Source organism: Xiphophorus maculatus, chromosome 9 (genome assembly GCF_002775205.1).
Source record: "Xiphophorus maculatus strain JP 163 A chromosome 9, X_maculatus-5.0-male, whole genome shotgun sequence".
Classification (NCBI taxonomy): Eukaryota; Metazoa; Chordata; class Actinopteri; order Cyprinodontiformes; family Poeciliidae; genus Xiphophorus; species Xiphophorus maculatus.
The window spans coordinates 24,175,512-24,193,689 of NC_036451.1; the positions used below are offsets into that span (position 1 = coordinate 24,175,512).

General features: G+C 39.3%; 1 protein-coding gene across 2 annotated transcripts; it reads right to left on the minus strand.

Annotated features, from left to right (window-relative positions):
- Nucleotides 1-1,875: 1,875 nt before the first annotated feature.
- Nucleotides 1,876-16,789, minus strand: scml2 (Scm polycomb group protein like 2). 2 transcript variants are annotated; one of them, XM_023340269.1, is made up of 15 exons: nucleotides 16,701-16,789; nucleotides 14,798-14,890; nucleotides 14,305-14,379; nucleotides 13,707-13,777; nucleotides 11,473-11,707; nucleotides 11,296-11,384; nucleotides 10,977-11,220; nucleotides 8,782-9,044; nucleotides 7,717-7,810; nucleotides 7,389-7,592; nucleotides 7,133-7,294; nucleotides 6,923-7,051; nucleotides 5,047-5,268; nucleotides 3,531-3,685; nucleotides 1,876-3,448 (listed from the first exon to the last, which is right to left on the minus strand). In XM_023340269.1, exons 2-15 carry the CDS (start codon nucleotides 14,817-14,819, stop codon nucleotides 3,323-3,325), a joined length of 2,091 nt encoding a protein of 696 aa, XP_023196037.1. In that variant the 5' UTR covers nucleotides 14,820-14,890; nucleotides 16,701-16,789; the 3' UTR covers nucleotides 1,876-3,322. The 2 variants fall into 2 exon arrangements, with proteins under 2 accessions (XP_023196037.1, XP_005800740.2); XM_005800683.3 differs by having other exon boundaries at nucleotides 3,531-3,688.
- Between the last annotated feature and the right edge of the window lie 1,389 nt (nucleotides 16,790-18,178).

The following is an 18,178-nucleotide window of genomic DNA, read 5'->3' on the forward strand; positions in this document are numbered from 1 at the left end:
ACTTAATAGATGTTTACACAAATATTTGTTGAGCGTGGCCTAAGTCATCCACAGCGCCTTCTAGAAGCAGTAAAATGGGAAGCCCCAAGTTATGCTTTGGCTGAGGATTATGAAATTCAGTACACATATGTAATTTCTTAAGACCTACAAAAAAGTCTCTTGAAACCATGGTCCAAACCTCATAGGAAGTTGGCCATTTTGGTCCAAAGCTGCCACTTACTTAGGGTATAGCTAACCAAACTCATCTCGGAGCTTTCCAAAAAGTTGACCGAAGAAAATTTTACCTTGTGTCGAATTCTTGCTTAAAAATAAAATCATAATTCCACCCATCAAAAAGAATGATTTATAAACCCAAATCAAAGACATCCACACTGAGACACAGTAAATCAAAGTCTTCCCCTTTCTGAATATCCCTCATTAGTCAAAACAATCCCTTGTAGCTATTAAAAGCACATGTAGCTTCATGGTTGTAATTTCTTTATAGAAAAGGAAAAAAAATTACACATCGTAAACACATAGACAAGTGATGTTTTGCGAAACAGATTTTTTTTCAAGTACTTTAGAGAAGATGGGAGAGGGAAAATCGACAGCACTTCCGTCCTGTGTTGAATATAATATGGCACAAGTTTTAAAGTGGGGGGATGGGTAACGGGAGAAAAAAACTTGTTTCTTTTAATAGGTGTATTATAAACATTATGCTACAAAAGTTTCTACTAACAAAGACCACATGAACCTGAGAAATGTCATAGGTAAAGCAAGGCAGGATCTAGAACTGGAAGAAAGTGAACTAAAAGCACTGCGTTAAGTATTTATATATATATGTATATATATATATATATAAAAGACTGGAAACCACTGTTAAATACTCACACCTTTCCCCTTTTTTTAGCTTCACATTTCTATCTTATGCATATGATTTCCTTAAAATATTACGTTTCTACAAAATGTACATTCTGTTGCTGATATTCATGGTTAAACCCATAAAACTGTACAGATCTGTATACATAGCTAACAGTGATTGTTGTGGTCAATAGTAAAAACACTGAGGTTTCAGGCAGACCAACAAGCTTACATGAAACATGACTGATTACAAAAAACACACACACTCTCACACTCACACACAAAGAGCAATACTTAACATAAGAAGCCCTTAGAAATGTCTCAAATCTGCATTCTTAAAACATTCTGCTTATTGAAATTGATAAACCAAAGCTTGTGACTTAAAAGAGTTTGACACTGAAGAACACGAAAAAGGTAGAGATGCTCCGAGAAATCACGGTGACCGGAATCGACACGCTGATCTTTTTTCTGTGAACACACCAGTGTTGTTGAGAACAACACTCTTCGGTGTGCAGGCCGGTGTTGAGTGAAGAAGAAGTTATTAACGGTGAGGCGCTTGAAATCACGTCAGAGGAAGCACAGAAGTTCGAGAGACTCTAAAGCAAAACTGCATCGTCTGCATGTCGTCAGATGAGCGTCGGGCCGCGGCGGAGCGAGAGAGAGCAAGACTTTCAGGAAGCAATTTAAAGCTGCATTCTCATGAAACGCATTGTTGTGTATGTGTTAGACGGGAGCGGATCGATGCTAGATATCGATACTAATATCCAATATCAGTATTGCATCGATACTTTAGTTTCAGATTCCTTCTTGAAATTAGATTTTTGTATTGCAGTTTATCAATTCTAACCTAAAAGACTTGCTCTCAAATGATAATTTCTTGCACTTTGTTTATTTAGAAAACAAAGCGCACACATTGTTCTTCCATTGTTTCTGTTTGTCATGTAAATATGTCATTAAAGTATTTTAAACACTTAGAAACTTGATCAAAATTAATTTTGTCTAAGTTTAAGCAAAAATAATTCAAAGAAAAAAATCAAAAATGCATAAAGGACAGAAGTTAGATTTATATATATATATATATATATATATAATACCTAGTAAGGTATTCTACTATATCTACTATAACTTATGTAGATATTGAATTGGCATTTCTATCTGCAAGAAATGAGATTTTTTTTTTTCTAAAACAAAAGCTGTTAACAAGCACCACTGATTTCCCTATTCATAAATTTACTCGGGTATTCGGGATGTGATGGTGAACGATAACGCTTTCGTCAACATTTATCAGTTCTTAGCTGATAAAAAACCACCTTCTAGTGACATTGCCCACTTCTTGCGTAAAAGCAACATTATCCTTTTCAGCCTTTGACTGTTCTGCGACGGAATAATTTGGATTTGTAAAAGTCGGCATTTTGGAAACCTCAGACCTAAGATAAGAATGTACCTTCTCTCAGAAGTGCAGAGCCCGTTGTTTCAGGTCATGTTGACCGAGATAATACAAGAACTAAAGGAATTTTAAAGTTAAACGGCCTGTTTTACAGCAACTGCTCACACACACACATGGTGTGACGTCGCCTCTAACATAAATAGCTTATAAGCAGGGACTGTAGAATGGTTTGGTATATTATACTTAATAAAGAGAGATTGACAAAAACTGAAGATCAGACATCGGCCACTGAATTCTGATCGGAGCATCTTTACCGATGAGAGGCAACTTCGAACCCGCTAAGATACAATAATATAGTTAATAATTCCAAAACCGTCCAACTCAGTTAAAAAAAAAAAAATAGATAACGTTATTCCTGGCAATGACACTGACAGTCTGTGAAAATGTCTGTCTGCACAGCGCAGCATCCTTCAGGCAGATGATATACTTTTAGGCAGATGAGTAGGGAATGAAAATAACTAAAGCAACAGTACAGATACAAGCAAAGAAATTCTCTTCTGACGAACGTTTCATGTTTGCCTTTTCTCAGTATGCGAATCCTTTCTCATTAGGTAGAAATTCGACAGTAATAATAAGAATAAAAAAAAAAACATTCTCCATCTTTGGGGATCCAAAAATCAGGATCAAAACATTTCAGCTCCTTTACAAAAAGAATAAAAAAGGGGAAAAAAGTCGTCCTTGTGTGATGCGACGTAAACACTACAGGGATCACTCTTGCTTTGGGATTTCTTAGAAGTCAGCGTTTGTTTATTAGACTTAAACAGCTTCTTATTCGCCGATGAGGGGGGATGAGGTAATGCGTCAGCGATGCACGGCACACTTTTTTCTTCTTCTTCTTCCCCCCCCCTAAACTCCTGCTCTGGAAGTCGCGTTGAAGTAGTAACATCGAAAAGTGCCCCCTCTCCTCCAGGAGGAGTCTAGTGTAACATGTAACCCCTGTGTGGCCCCATGAGTCAGGATCCAGAACCGCTGGCTCTTTCTGGGCTTATTGCTCACAGTTCTGATAGAGAATCACGGCCGCCCAGGCTCCTCTCTTTACAGTTTGCCTTGTTTCAGCCGCTCTATGTGATGGCAGAGCTTCAGAGCCGGCCCCAGTTTCAGACCCATGTACTTCATGATCATGTCGCTCCGTAGAAGCATCAAAGCCTTTCCGTCAATCTCCTGCAGAAACCAAAAGAGAGACTCGTTACTGACGAAGACGAACCGTCACGCGGACTCCCAGAGTTTCTTTCTGTTGACTTACATGTTTTCTGAATAGTTCTGCGTGAGGCGCTAACGCCGTGGGGTCCGCGTCCCGGACGAACTGCATCACCTCCTCAATGGACCAGGAGGAAGGGTTTTTACTGGGCAGCTGCAATTTCTCTCGATCCATCGATTCGGAACCGGTGGTGGAGCTAGCTGCTGCCGAAGAACACACACAGAGAGTGCATGTAGCGTTCTTGCGGAACAACGTCTAAACAAATTTTGCTGGCTGATTAATTACCCCAGACATTATTGGGATGAACGACAATATCGTCGTTTGAGAGACAATTGTTAATTGCTAGCACAAAAATGGCGTAACAGTGCAAGTACAAACTCTCAAAGATCAATAAACTCATTTCTGAAGAACATTTAACAGAGGAACTGGAAGAAAATTTCAAATAATCAACATAAATAAGCAAACCAAAAACAAATGAGATGGTTTTTAAGTGTCTGAAAAACAAACAGCAATTGCCGTGTATCTCGCATAAGTAAGTAAGCTTGTTCATTAAAAATAATGACGGCACGTACACAGCGTTTTGGGGAAATCTGAGAATTTACAGAAGAGTTATGAATTCAACATGTTTGAATGATGCACAACGTTTTATGAACTGTGATGCTGTGGAAGCTCTGGTGGAGCCAGCTGCACATTGCTCAAAAGAAAAAAAACCCACAAAATCATCCACCCAAACACTTCCTGTCATCTTCATCGTCTCTGGCAGTAGCAACATCCAGCTGTTGATCACATGACTTGTGTCGGGGAAAAAAGTGTTTCCATTGCAGTTTTACTAAATACATCTTTGTCTATATGGCTGAAAAATCACTTCATCTTCTTATTAAAAAACATGAATTTTTAAAAAATTGTCATGTTTTCATTAGGCAAATTTATTTTCATAATTTCAATTTGCATAATTTTATGGCTAATGGAAATGCGGCTACTGTCTACCATTTTTGACTTGTTGTATTTTGTTGATTACACATCTCAGTGATTGTGGACTGTCGTGCCCCGTGTGCTAGATTTCCCCCCCCCATGGTTGGTGCGGTTTGTCGCTTCCTGCATGTTGAGCCCGTTACTAAGGAAACGAGGAGGGGAGGAGCAACTTGATGCACCGGAGTGAAGCTTTTAGTCATCAAGTCTCTTTGGTAGAAAGAGAGAGAGACGCGACAAAAAATAACAAGCACACAGCTAAAAATCATCGCCTTCGCTTGAATTATTATTATTATTATTTTTTTTTTACCCCTCCATGGGGTCTTTTTGTGGGCTCTAGTGTCCCTTAAATGACAGTGGGCTGACAGGAAATGGGGAAGGAGAGGGGGGAAGACATGCGGCAAATGTCGTCGGGTCCGGGAGTCGAGCCCGCGACGGCCGCGTCGAGGACTCAAGGCCTCCAAACATGGGTCGCGCCAACCGCTACGCCACCACGGCACGCCCCTCACTTGAATTATTAATGCGATCCATTGATTTACTGCTTATCGCGGCACGTCTACGTGTAAAGCAGCGACGGAGTCTCGTTGCGTACCTTCGACTCGTCTGAGAGGCTGCGTCGAGCTGAGCTCTGCCGAGTTAGACGAGTGGCGGCGCATCGCGGCGCTGCCGCTGTGATGGTAGAGGCTGTTGGCCTGAGGGTGGTACTCGGAGGAGCTCCGCGCCGTTTGGGGTCGGGGGGTCATGGAGTTGGAAGCCGAGTCCATGTACCGCTGCTCCTTGATGTGGCTGTTCTCTTCATGCGGCAGAGTCTCTGCTGAAAGGGGGAAAACATAAAGAGGATTTTTAAAACCGTCGGCCTTTTAACGGTGTTTGGTTTCAGTCCGCACATGCTTCTAATCCTGAACCTACACGTAAAGGCAGACCTGCTCCCGAAATAGAGCTGCTGAGCAAAAACAGCAGCTCTCTGCACTGACACTTTGCAGACACTTAAACGAGGTATGACACACGCATTAATGGGGGAATCTATATTTAGGTAAATTACACACAGAGTAAATACCAGGGCTGTTTGCCTCACATAGGTTGTGTGGGGAGAAAAAAATGTCTGGCGAAATGTTACCGCAGAAGGAAAAGACAGATTTTTCACTTGATCTGTCCTGATCAATGATCAGCCTGTCGCAGTAAGCAGTTACTCTCATGATAAATTAAAATGAGCTCGATAATTTCCACCCTGATGATTCATATTTTTTGAAGAGCTATTTTGTTTACACAGATTTTATTTATCGTTTGGGTTGTGTGTGGTTTTAATTTCCTTTTTATGTTTTGGTTGTCATGTTTTATTTTGGACATGTCTTTCAGTCACAGCGTGGAGTGTTCTGTAAAGTTTATTGGTCTTTGAGAGGACAAGCTTGATTATGTCGTTGTCAATATATCACTTGAAAATGATCTCGAAATGATAATATTATCGGTTATCGCAATAATTAGCAGGACAATTTATCGTCCAGCACAATTTGATATTGTGACAGGCTAATGCGCCCGTACCTAAAACTCTACCAGGTCACAGTAATAACAACAGTCTTCGGTGTAGAAGTCCTAACTAAGTAAAAAACTCAAAAGCTGGCAATTTTCAGAATCAGCTTGGGTTTTTTGATATTGCCGATACCGATACTTAAGAATGATATCGTCAAACTTCTGGCATTGAGGCGTTATTGAGATTTTTTTATTTTTTATTTTTATTTGTGGAATTATTCTGTTAAAACCTAAAAAAACTATTTAAATAGAATAGATAGGTGTCTACAAAATACTTCAGTGACATATTTACATGATAAGCAGAAACAATAGAAATGTATTTTCAAAATAAAGTGCAAAAAAGTATTGTTTGAGAGAAAATTCAAGCAAAATCTTTTTTACGGTAGTTGGACAACTACAATACAAAAATAAAATAAAATCTTCAAGAGAGGTCGTGAAACAAAAGTAGAAATCTTACCATGCTAGTATCAATACGATACCGATACAACGATATTTTGGATCAATCTGCCACTCTCTAGTTTTTCTACTAACAGGAAGGCTGAACATATTTGAGACAGTTTAATCATTTTGATCTTCCACCCTGAACATGGTGAAAGGCTGACAGGCTTTTAAATTAATATGTTGGAAATGCTAGCAACACTTAATGCTAACAGAAGTTTTTTTTCATAATGATTTTTATTTACCCATTCTTTGTTAATATACATAAAAGAAAAAAACTGAAATATTTTTCAGAGTGTCAATGGTGAGAATTGGCTGCATCAGCTGGACTTGATGGCGGGTTTTGCTTAAAGCTATCTTTACAGCAACCTGCTTTGTGAATTCAGCGCAGAAATAAAGCAAACGGAAAATGCTAAATCGTAGCAGTTTGCAGTATTTCCTGGATTTCCTCTAGACTTTTTATAGAGTGAAATAAAAATAAAATAAAGAAATATGAGCGATACCTTCAGACGGGTGAGCCTCGGCTCGTAAATGTTTGGGGGAGAGAGGTGCGGCGTACAGAGGAGAGACCCCTGAGAGGCTGCGTTTACCGCCCCGGGCCAGAGAGGGAACGTCAAGCGCCTCTTCTTTCACTGGAAGCCAGAACATTTAGGAAAAAACTCATTTTATGAACAGTACAAGACCGCTGCGTACAGCTCGGCCGATTAATTTACCAGACTTGTTCCTGTCGTAGGCGGCGTAGTGGCTGAACGGCTGGCTGCTGAACAGGTTGTCACACTGAAGGTGACGGCACATGCTCTCTAGGAAGCGTAACACGAAGGAAGCACTGGAGGCGGACGGCAGTTTGATCACACGGACACCGCCGTCTGTTCTCACTTTGGAGACATTTTCATGGTAAAGTCATTAAATATGCTCCCTTTCTTCCCCTCCCCATGACACAAAACCTTATCTGTCGTTTTTTTTTTTTACCTTTGACAGCTTCGCCTCCCCCCGAGTCACTCTGCAGAGCGCTGAGGAGGACTTTCGGCTGGTAGGCGCAGTCTATACATGACTGGACCACTTGTTGAAGCACGGCGTTCACTGGCCCCGGCCCAAAGTGGTCCGGAAGGCGCTGCATCTGCTTCCTGTCCAAGTGGGGTCCGCAGTTCCCGTGCTTATTCACGTACACGCACACTGAGGGCGGGACAGGAACACAAAGAGGCGCATTGAACGGATCGGGACCGGCTGAGCGGAGTCTTTAAGTCGAAGCTGAACGTCCAGCGGCGGCGCTGGGAAGCAAAAGACGGTGCAGCCGTACCTGTTGAAACCACCGAGTTGAGGCAGGGAGGGTTTTCTTGTGGAACCTGGATGCTTGGCAGCTGCGTCGGGCTCTGCAGAAGCTTGGACCTTCGCTACAAAAACAGTAGAAATACTTTAGAATTCAAATAAATTATTGGAAATGCAGAACAGGGTATCTAGAAATCTCAGAAAGACACATTTAAGACTTTTAAATGCCATTTTGAATTAAATTTAAGACCGAGATAAGTATAAATATAGGAGATGATTGGGGGATCCTGATGTACTACAATAAAGGATAGCAAAAAATGTAAAAATTCTGTAGTCTCTTGTTCTTCTCCCATTGCATATGGCGCTCTACAGCCGTAACACACGCTGTGACCTAGCTTAAAAGTTGATTTTTTCCACAGAATACATCTATCCTCATGTGGATTGGCAAAAGCAATGAGCGAGAGTCGGAAGCAAACATCGTTGATCAATAAATTTAAGCCTAAGAGTCGACACATGGATGGTGACGTCGCTCCCTCTTCGTTCATTTCCTATGGGTCTTGCAAGATGAGGTGACAGCTGCAAGCCCTCTTTCAGTAAAACGGCCGCTGACATTTTGGTATGTGACATTTTGCACTTGTACAACATAAGAAAGTTGAAAAATGTTAAACTTTTGATGTTGTCGCAGCATTGGGTTTCATCCGGAGTGGTGCGCCGCACCCCGTGTGTTGAGCCCACCACCCATGACAGGGTGAGACGCAATAAAGCTACCTAGCTAGCTAGCTAGCAATGGTATATTAGCAGCTAGTTAGCGGTAGCCTCATACGCCTTGAGTTACAGAACAAAATAAAGTCTGTGCGCAACTCAAACTTTTGCCTTTTGCCTGACGGGGAAAAAAAAACAAACTACATTTATAAAAATAAATACTTTCATGATAAAAATTTAAGAGCTGTAATTAACATATTTATGGTTAACTTAAATTAAGACAGAAAATAAAGAATTTCAAACATTTTAAGGCTTTAAGTTTAGATACATACATTAAATCCCTGTAGAAGCAACATAAAATCAGATGAGGTGATGTGATTCCGGTTTTGCTCACCTTACTTCCTGATTTGGGTCCTCTTTTCTTGTGAACCCGGGGCACCAGCGGCATGTCGTCAGGAACGGCTCCGTTGTGGGAAGCCGCGGCCTCCGCCACGGCTTTGAGCAGAGCGAGCGTCTCGCTCTTGGGCCGACGGCCTCTCACCCCCTTCCTCACGGGCAGAGCGGGCAGAGTGGGGTATCTGTAGGGCAACTGCATGGAGCGCCTGCTGGGTTTGGAGGGCGACGACGGCAGAATCTGCAGGTTCTTCGGAAGAGTAACTGAAAGCACAGCGGAGAGAGGACGAACATGAGGAACGAAGGCCAACGCTTTTGTCACATTTCAATTTATTTCTCCTGTTTTGGTCAAAGCACAGAAGAAAAAAAAATCCATCAATTATCAACTATAAAACAAAAGTGAAGACAGATTTACTAAATATTGTAGAAAAAAAAATAAATGTACTTCTTTCAGTTTCAGCAGAATATCTCTTTTTAATAGTAGGCCTAAATTTTCATTTGATGAACCTACAAATTCCTCTAAGTTCATATTTAGTTTGTCAGATTTTGAACCCGTTTTGGACATAGTTTGGAACCGTACTGTTGTGAAACTCTGAAAACTTAAAAGATAGTTATATTAAGAAATTATCTGGGAACAAAAATAGACGACCAACAATTCATTTTGCAATTGTTTACACCAAACACTTCTGGGAGCGAGTTAAAGGAACAATTCTTTTGTTGTCCACTCCAAACCTGTGGCTTTTTTTCCCGAGCAGAACGTTGCAATAGAAATATAAAACCCTTCAGTGAGGATCGTAAATCTTGATGTATTTTGTCGGCGAGTCTTCTGCTCTCTCTGCCCACTCAGTCTGAGACGCGGCGTAATAGACACAGGACAGACCTCCTGCTTTAATGTAAACAGGTGAAATGTGAACCACATAAATTCTCCTCCTGCTCCATCCCACCCAGACAGCCACACTAACACACCGACAGAAAGCGGCGCGTCGTTTCTGCACATCAATTCTCTTAGCTCAGTGCTTACGATATGCCTTCCTGCATTTTATCCACAAACGTTCCAAGAGATCCAAAAGAAAATCTGGACCTTCAAACTTAGACAGACTTATTTAAAACTTCAGGCAATGACAAATTTTTTTTTTTTATAAATAACAAAAAAAAATACTCATCCAGAGCAAACAGATGGTGTATGAAAATTTATCATATCACCTCTTTTGCAGAGCAAATCTGACACGGTAAAAGCAGCCATCTTGTTTGCCTATTCTCTCTCCAGACAAGAAACGTTAAAAAAAAATGAAGCTCTGCTACTTTTTTCAACCATCCATCAACATAAATCAATATATTCTGATATTACATGGGTGGGATTGTTAAATTGTTCAATGTAAACAGCATTCTCAGTTTCTACAGATAATTTATACCAGACTTATTCTTTTTCGGTAGGTCAATGTTGAAATTGTTGGTAATCTTCAGAAACCTTCAACCATGCATTTGCTTAGCAAATATTAATAAGATAAAGGCAAATTCTTTGAAGTACAATTTGTGTTCTTCACAATAAACAACTCTGACCCAAATAAAGAACCTTGTGGAATCCCGCAAGTAAACTTTAACAAAGGTTTTTCCACAAACCATACGGTTTCTTTTACGTTAACATTTTATTTGGAATGTAAATGTAACATGTCAGAAAAGATCAATGATCAATGCAAAAATCTTTATTGACACGACAGTCAGCATATCCTACTCCTTAATTGTTGAGCTGCTTTTTATAATGTTTCCACTGGCATTTTTATTATTTTTTTAAATTCAAAAATATTTCAGTTTTTTGTAGGCAGTTTGCACGGTCTAAAGACAGGAACAGTTCAACTTGAGTTGATGCTCAAAAAGTCCCCAAAAATTTGTGAAGCTGCCTTTTGTTGTTTTTGAAAGAGTCAAAAGCAAAAATACCGACATGAAAACGGTTAGAAATCAGAGTTAGATGTGTCAAAAAAGCTACAAAAGAAGGTTAAAAGCATAATAAAATAGGGAAATGAATACATTTTTCCACACTTTCCCCGACATTTAAAAGACTGTAAAGGAACGTTTAAGTTGCTGCGCTGCAACTCGAGGGGGAGAGTTGAATCAAACACTGTTTACAACCAGCAACTTCTTCCCACAACAGTAACATCTGACGCAAATATCTGCTGCCACCTAGAGTCCGAACCTTACCACTGTTGCCTGGTGGCTGGAGACTGTGCTTGGTGAGGGAGCACCAGCCCACGGGGAAGATGTCCCTGGAGTCGTACTTGCACCAGTAATCAAAGGCCCCCCTCCAGCCGTCGAACATGATGAACACCTCGTCGCCTCTCACTTCTCCGATGGTGGCGGGGCAGATGAGGTACGGGTTCTTCTTGTCCACCGCCTCCAGCTTCATGCCTGGCTTGAAACTGTTTTGAGGAGGTCTCAGAGGCTCCTAAGGAACAAAATCAGCGTTGAAAACATCGCTGTGTCGCTGTAATTTTAGAGTTTTTAAGGAGTCGGTACGAACATTTTTGAAGGCTGTTACTGGTGCCATCTCTGCTCCGTTCAGGGTTCTCAACAGGAACATGGGCCAGGAGGAGGCATTCATTCGAAATCCTTTGAGGGAGAAGAAGAACCTAAGACACGAGCGGCTGCAGGAAGCTCATGTCTTAGGTTTAGTGATGCGTCGCAGTGTCGGGCTTACCCAGCGGCGGCTGCAGCATATCTCCGTTCTTTTCGCAGGTGCCGATAGGCTGGATGTCGGACGAGTCCACCAGCCTCCAGAAGTCGTTGCTGTTGTCGCTGCCGTCCAGGCGGAGACGGAGACGAACCCCGGTTAAGCCCATCACCGTGGCGATACAAACCGAGGTGGAATTGCGAGGGTCGTGAGCCTCGAGCTTCATGCCCACTTTGAAGTCGTTGGAGGGAGGGACTCTGGCCTGCAGACACGGCGTTATAGCTTTAGGACACTTATACCTCAGGCGGAAGAAGCACAGTATAAAGTCACCTAAATAACACCTAAATAAATAATACATCAATCTCATACGTTAGTGTCTTAAGTAAGTGTAATATAACTTTGATAACTTATTTTTGTGTTTTTCAAGCCAGGCCTGGTTAAATATGCACAGGGCTCCAACATATTTATCCAGTTGTTTTAAACATTCTGCTCTAAATGTTAGCTGTAATACTTTAATACAATAATACTTTTTCACTTCCAATATGATACCAATATAATAGCTTTGAGTACTGGCCCTAACAATGAAACTATAGTAACACTAAACAACCTCTGGGTTGTAAATACTATTCATTATAACTACATTCTATTGAAACTATAAGTAAAATATAACCATCAATCAACTGTTTTGCATATGAAACTTGACAGAAATATTCACCCATGGTTGGTTTGAAATGTCGTTTAACTGTATGAAATGAACTCCAGGAGATTTCTTTCACTGCTTCTGGCAACAGGTTGAATGTCGGGCAATAAATTCCTCCTAACAGGGCTGCTTGTAGCCCCACATCATAAGCTTTATAGTACTGTCAGTACAGCCAATACATTCATCAGAAATAAAAGACAAAGAATGAATGGTGTTTGTCAGCGCATTTCTCAATTTAAAACTTTTACAAAATGTAAAAAGAAAAGACTGAAAACAGCAAAAAACAAATTACACCTCGTGAAGTAAAACCTGGACATATTCAGGACGGTTAGGGACTAAACCTTATACACTAGCTCCCTGTAGCTCAGAGAATAGATTTTAAAATACTTCTGTTAGTTTATAAATCACTGAATGGCTTAGCACCACGATACATTAACCCTCCAGCAGTCAATTTGACCTCACAAGCTTTTTACACTGGGGTTACGCTGATCCTGCGTGCGCTTTTATAAGGCTTTTTCTGTGTGGTTTTGGGAACTGATGTTCTGACGGGACAACATCCTGCTTTCCCATTGTCCAACCGTGACATCTGCTGCGTTCCTCCTGAGCATCATGCTAACACTTTGCTGGAGAGTTAAGGATCTGCTGTTGTTGAATCAACCTGCCACACCACACCAGAACCAGAACCAGAAACAAACATGGACAAGCAGCATTCAGTTTTTACGCTCCACAAATCTGGAACAAACTTCCAGAAAACTGCAAAACTGCCGAAACAATGAGTTGCTTTAAATCACCTAGAGTTGACATTGATCAATAAGTTTGGAGTATATTTGCTTGATGATTTTGGAGCTAGCTTTTGACAAAATGTGATGTTTATTTCTTGTTTCATAATTATTTTATTATTTATTATTAACATAATTGTTTTTTATGATGTAAAGCACTTTGAACTATCTTGTTCCTCAAAAATGTTACACAAATAAACTTGACTTGGCTACTAAATGTAACACTTTGTAAGGCCTTTAAGTCATCAAAGCAATTCTTCTAGACTAAGCTCAATATTTATACAGACATGAAATAATAAAGATCCAAACTGAGAGCCTTCCAAGACACAAACATCTAATTTCTGGATTCATATGGGTCCCTTCATATTTCTGCCGTTTCTGTCTTCCGGTGAGACGTTTTAAAGAAAAAGTGTTGAAACCGACCTGCTTTGGTGTTGTTTTTCCCCCACTTTGACAACTTATTGTTTTCGGCAATTTTCTATAATCGTCTTGTAGGAAAATGTGTTTACATGACACCAATAAATAATATATACCAGCAGCAGATCACATAGTTGGTAGGGTCTGTTATATTTACTATCTCCCACAATTTATCAAAATTACTACAAAGAGGAATAAAAAGTAAATGCAATAGTTAACTACATGAGGATGAAATGTTTTCTTTTCAGGTAAGAAATGGAGGTGTGAATTTAGTGAAGAGCCAATCACACCCGCAGTTTTTTTTTAACTGTCTTGTTTACAGTCGGTTTTTCCAAAGATCAAACTTCAGCTTCAATAAAACGTACCTGACGAAAGCAGCCTGCTGGCGCCGGTGTGGACGATGTTTCCTTCAGGTATTCTTCCCAGCTGAACGCATCTAGATGAAAAAAGTCAAAGTGCTGACGGTAATAACAGCTGAAACAACCTAAATAAAACATTTATAGTCCATAAAAGATTCCATTTAATGGCTTTAACGGAATGGTTCGGATTTAATTCTAAAATTTAGAAGCTAAGATGCTTCCCCACATTAAATCCTTTTGAATAAATGACACACTTGTATTTCCTTGCACCTGCTGGTTAATAATAAATATACTGTATATTAAAAGAAAGGTAAAAAAAAAAATATGAAAAAAATGCTTCTGCAATTTCATGAGAGGGGTGTGTTTATTCTGCTCATGTTTCGGGTACATGATTATGAAAAACCGCCGCACCATAACCTGTGCCAAAAAACACATTAATTATTAAACTAATGCAAGGAAACGGACGTTTACCACGTCATATTTAAAAGAACTTGACTAAATAAACACATTCAAATGAAGCAAAATCGAGTTGGAAATAAGACAGAGAGAGAGACATCAAATCTAATAATCAAATGTCAAAACAAATCTAATAATCAAATGTTACCTTTAGTTGCTGCAGGGGTCGTACCTGGCAGTGGGAGAGGCTTTCCCAGTTTCTCTTTTTTGCCGTCTTTCTGATCTGAACAGAGAAGGTGCAAAAAGAAATTATGGTTTTATCTGAATGAGATATAATGCATAAAATATCAATGTCAATGGATTAAACCAATCAGATAATATTATATCATCCTAAACTTGAACATTTTGTTGATTAAAAAAACCTAATTCTAATATGTGAAAACACTGATATGAATACAAAGCACACAGAGACAATATTTAGGTCTGAAAGTGATTTAAGTGACACAAAACTACATGACGTCTTAATAGCAGTTGGTGAAATTGTTTCCCACACACTTTAAATTCAATTGAAGCTGCCAGGTAGATGTTTCCCAGCAACTAACGCTTCCAAAACAACATTTTTAAGCTCAACCCTGGATCTCTAAAACCTCCAGCATGCTGTTTACATCAAACAAAGTAGAAAAAAAAGGACAAATTCTTGCCTTTTAGTGGAGTCTTTCCCATGTTGACGGATGAGGATGCCGTTAGGACGATAAACGGGGTGCGGGATGTTCACCCAGTTTGTCTGCGAAAATCTAAAAACACAACAGATTAAAATCAGAGATGCTTAATGCTTCAAATCAAATTCACCATCCGAATTTCAAGGTGCGCAATGTCGCAACTGCAAATGCTTTTGCGAAAATGCAATAACGAGAGGTACACTGCGTTGATGTTTATCGTCAAGTGGACAAAACATGGTGCAAAAGTAGCATCAGCAAGAACTGGACATCTTTCCAAAATGGATGAAAAGACAGGAAATCTGTCAGGAAAAGTCCAACGAAGTCTCCAGTGAGACTAAATGAGCTGCAAGAACGTCTGGCAAATATTGGCTGTTTCACATGACAATTACCTGTTTTTCCTCGCATCTCTGGAGTCTGGTTTCGGGAACAACCAACCTTGGTTAAATTTGCAAATAATAATACAAAATCTCATTTGAAGTCTCCTAAAGCTTGTGGGAAAATGTGAAGCTACTCCTGGATGTTATGGCCACAAACAGCACATTAGGTAAAAAAAAAACCCACGCCCACATTTTGAAGCACGGTGGTGGTAGAATATTGCTTTGGGTTTGAACCGCTGCTAATGCCTGTCAATTTCTGCTGGAAAAAAAGAGCGTAATATGAACTTATAATAACGTTTTGAAATAGAGCCCAGAACTGAATCAGAGAGGATATCTCTGATTCGAAATGACTGGAAAATGTAATAAAATCTAAAAAAAAAAAAAAAGTGGTTCAACAATGTATTCGTTTATACAATTCAGCCAGCAGTTCAATTAAGTCACACATATCAATTAAGTCACACATAACTGAAAATACTTAACTTGATGTTATTTTTTTTTACATCACAACAACTTGAAAAAGGGGAGGGAAGATTTTTTTTACTTCCACTGTAAATCTAATTAAACGCAATTATCTAAAAAGTTATTATTAAAAATAATAATTTTTTTTTTTTTAAGTATAAATGTGACGCTACAGTAGTGTGGTTTTCCAGTAACCCACTCCCACTCAGACAGGAAGCGTGAAGCGGACCGGGTTTTTTTTTTTTCACGAGCTCCAGAAGCCAGGCCCGTGGGGTGTGCTGGGGCTGCCCTCCACTCTGTGTACATTCCCTCAACTTTTCCATGTTTCAGTGAATGCAACTCTCCTCTAAGACCAAAAATGTCACAACAATGTCTGCTGAGAATAAAAATAATAAAAGAATCTACCAACTACTAAAGTTACGCATCTATTTCTTTTAGAAGAAGAAGAAAAAAAGCTAAATATTTCACGTTGAAGGTAACCAGACTTTGTATTGATTTTTTTTTTTTAAAGTAAAATTCATATTACTGATATCTAGGTACACTGTTATTACTAATATTAGTAGCTAAAGTTACAACATAACCGAAACATTTCACCACGTAGAAAATCACTATTTGGGTTTGGCGTTTCACAATATTTAACTCCCAAACTTGTTGTTCCTTGTCCACCTTCGGTGTGTGTCTCCCATCAGCAGCCTTCCAGTGTTTACTTGGTACCAGCCAACGGGAGTAAATATCGAGACGGGTTTACTTTCAATTAATCATTGCGCTAACATTTATTTCTGCATCACATTTGTGCTTCTAAAATATGTAGACGACGCCAACATGAACCACTTGCAGGTAGTAGTCTGGGCCCAATGTTGACAACTGGAAGCGCTCAGTTGGCTAGCCACGGCCGCTGGCTAATAACTGGGCAGGCTAACCTTAGCCTTAACCTTCTTACAGTAGTTTCTTCCACATCATGAAGCAGAATTACATGTTTTTGGACTCGACTAGCGCGAAGTTTAAATGTTCTTAAAATGTATATCATTTACTTTAACGAACGAACTTACAAGTGCCGTCTTTTTTTCGACTGAAGATCCACTTTTTTCTATTCGTCAGCTGCCATTTTTCGCAAATGTAGTGTATGCTTACACGCATGTAATTTATGCCGAAGATAGTATTGTGGCGAGGAGGAGTCGCGAGACGAGTAAGTGGACGACGCTGTGCTCAACAAGGAGCTTCTCTACGCCAATAAACACGTGTGTTGTTCACGAGACTGTCCAACCAGAGAAAGGTTTACTCAACTTATCCAATCAGCGTCTAGACTGACGCCAGGCGAACTTTTGGGATGCGATAAATAAATTGGAGTTATCCATCTTTCTTCGGTATTTTTGTATACAGGATCTTTGTCATGGATTCTCCTGCTGTGGTTCAAAACAGAAAAAAAAGGAAACATGGATGTAAATTACATTTTGGTCATTTTAACAACATCTTTGTGAATGAAAAAACTCCTAATAATTGCGCTGCTGAGGAAATACGTCACGTAACGTGATGGAAATTACATAACTCGTAAAAGTTGAACAGTTATCTAAATAAAAAAATATAAACCCCCACACAATACATTTTAATAATATAAAACAGATATTTGTTTTGTCTTTGGGAAACATTAAGCTTATGGAAAAACATGTGCTAAGCAATCACACTCTGTATAAGAACATAGTGGTTACATTTCAACAGTGAATGGTAAAGTTTCCACAGGTCACAGTGCAAACTTTCATTATTATAAGAGCTAACGGTGCGTCATCACATGAACCAATCTGCAAATGATTCATAATCCAAGTCCGGTTTCTATTCAGACTGCCGTGTTTTCCCCACCCACCTTTTTTTCCGCAGGAGTTTACATTATCTACCCTACGCTATTAATCAACATGATAAGTCAAACTGATCAGTTCAAATCTGCGGCTGTCTTTTTATAATAATAAACAAATAGCCCACAGCAAAGCGAAGACTCATTTCTCAGAAATCTATTACTGTTTGTAAAGGAAATTGACACAAAACACAAACTGGCAGTAATACAAGTTGCAACAATATATTTTCTCTCATATGTATACCATGCTAAGTTAAACCACAGTTTTACAACACAAAAATGTGTTTTACTCGATGCATTTTTCTACAACTCTATTGTGTTATATTGTTGTCAGTTTTCTGCAGTTAAAATACCTGCCTGTCAGATTTTACTTTTGACTACCCTTCTGGCTAATCATTTGCTATTTAATTTCTTTTTCTAATAATTTATTGAATTTAAATGTAATTTAACTGTATTTGAGGTTACCTCTATCATGATTAGCAGCAAAATAATGCAAAAAATAAAAAAATAAAAAAATCCATGCATTATTGATTGTTTGTACCAATCAAACAAGTTTTTGTTTCTCTATTGTTAATAGCAAAAAAAATAATAATAAATAAATAAAAATAATTTAAAAAGATGTTATCGGTGATGTACTTTTTTTAATGTACTTGGATGAAGTGGTGATTGTTTCACTGGACG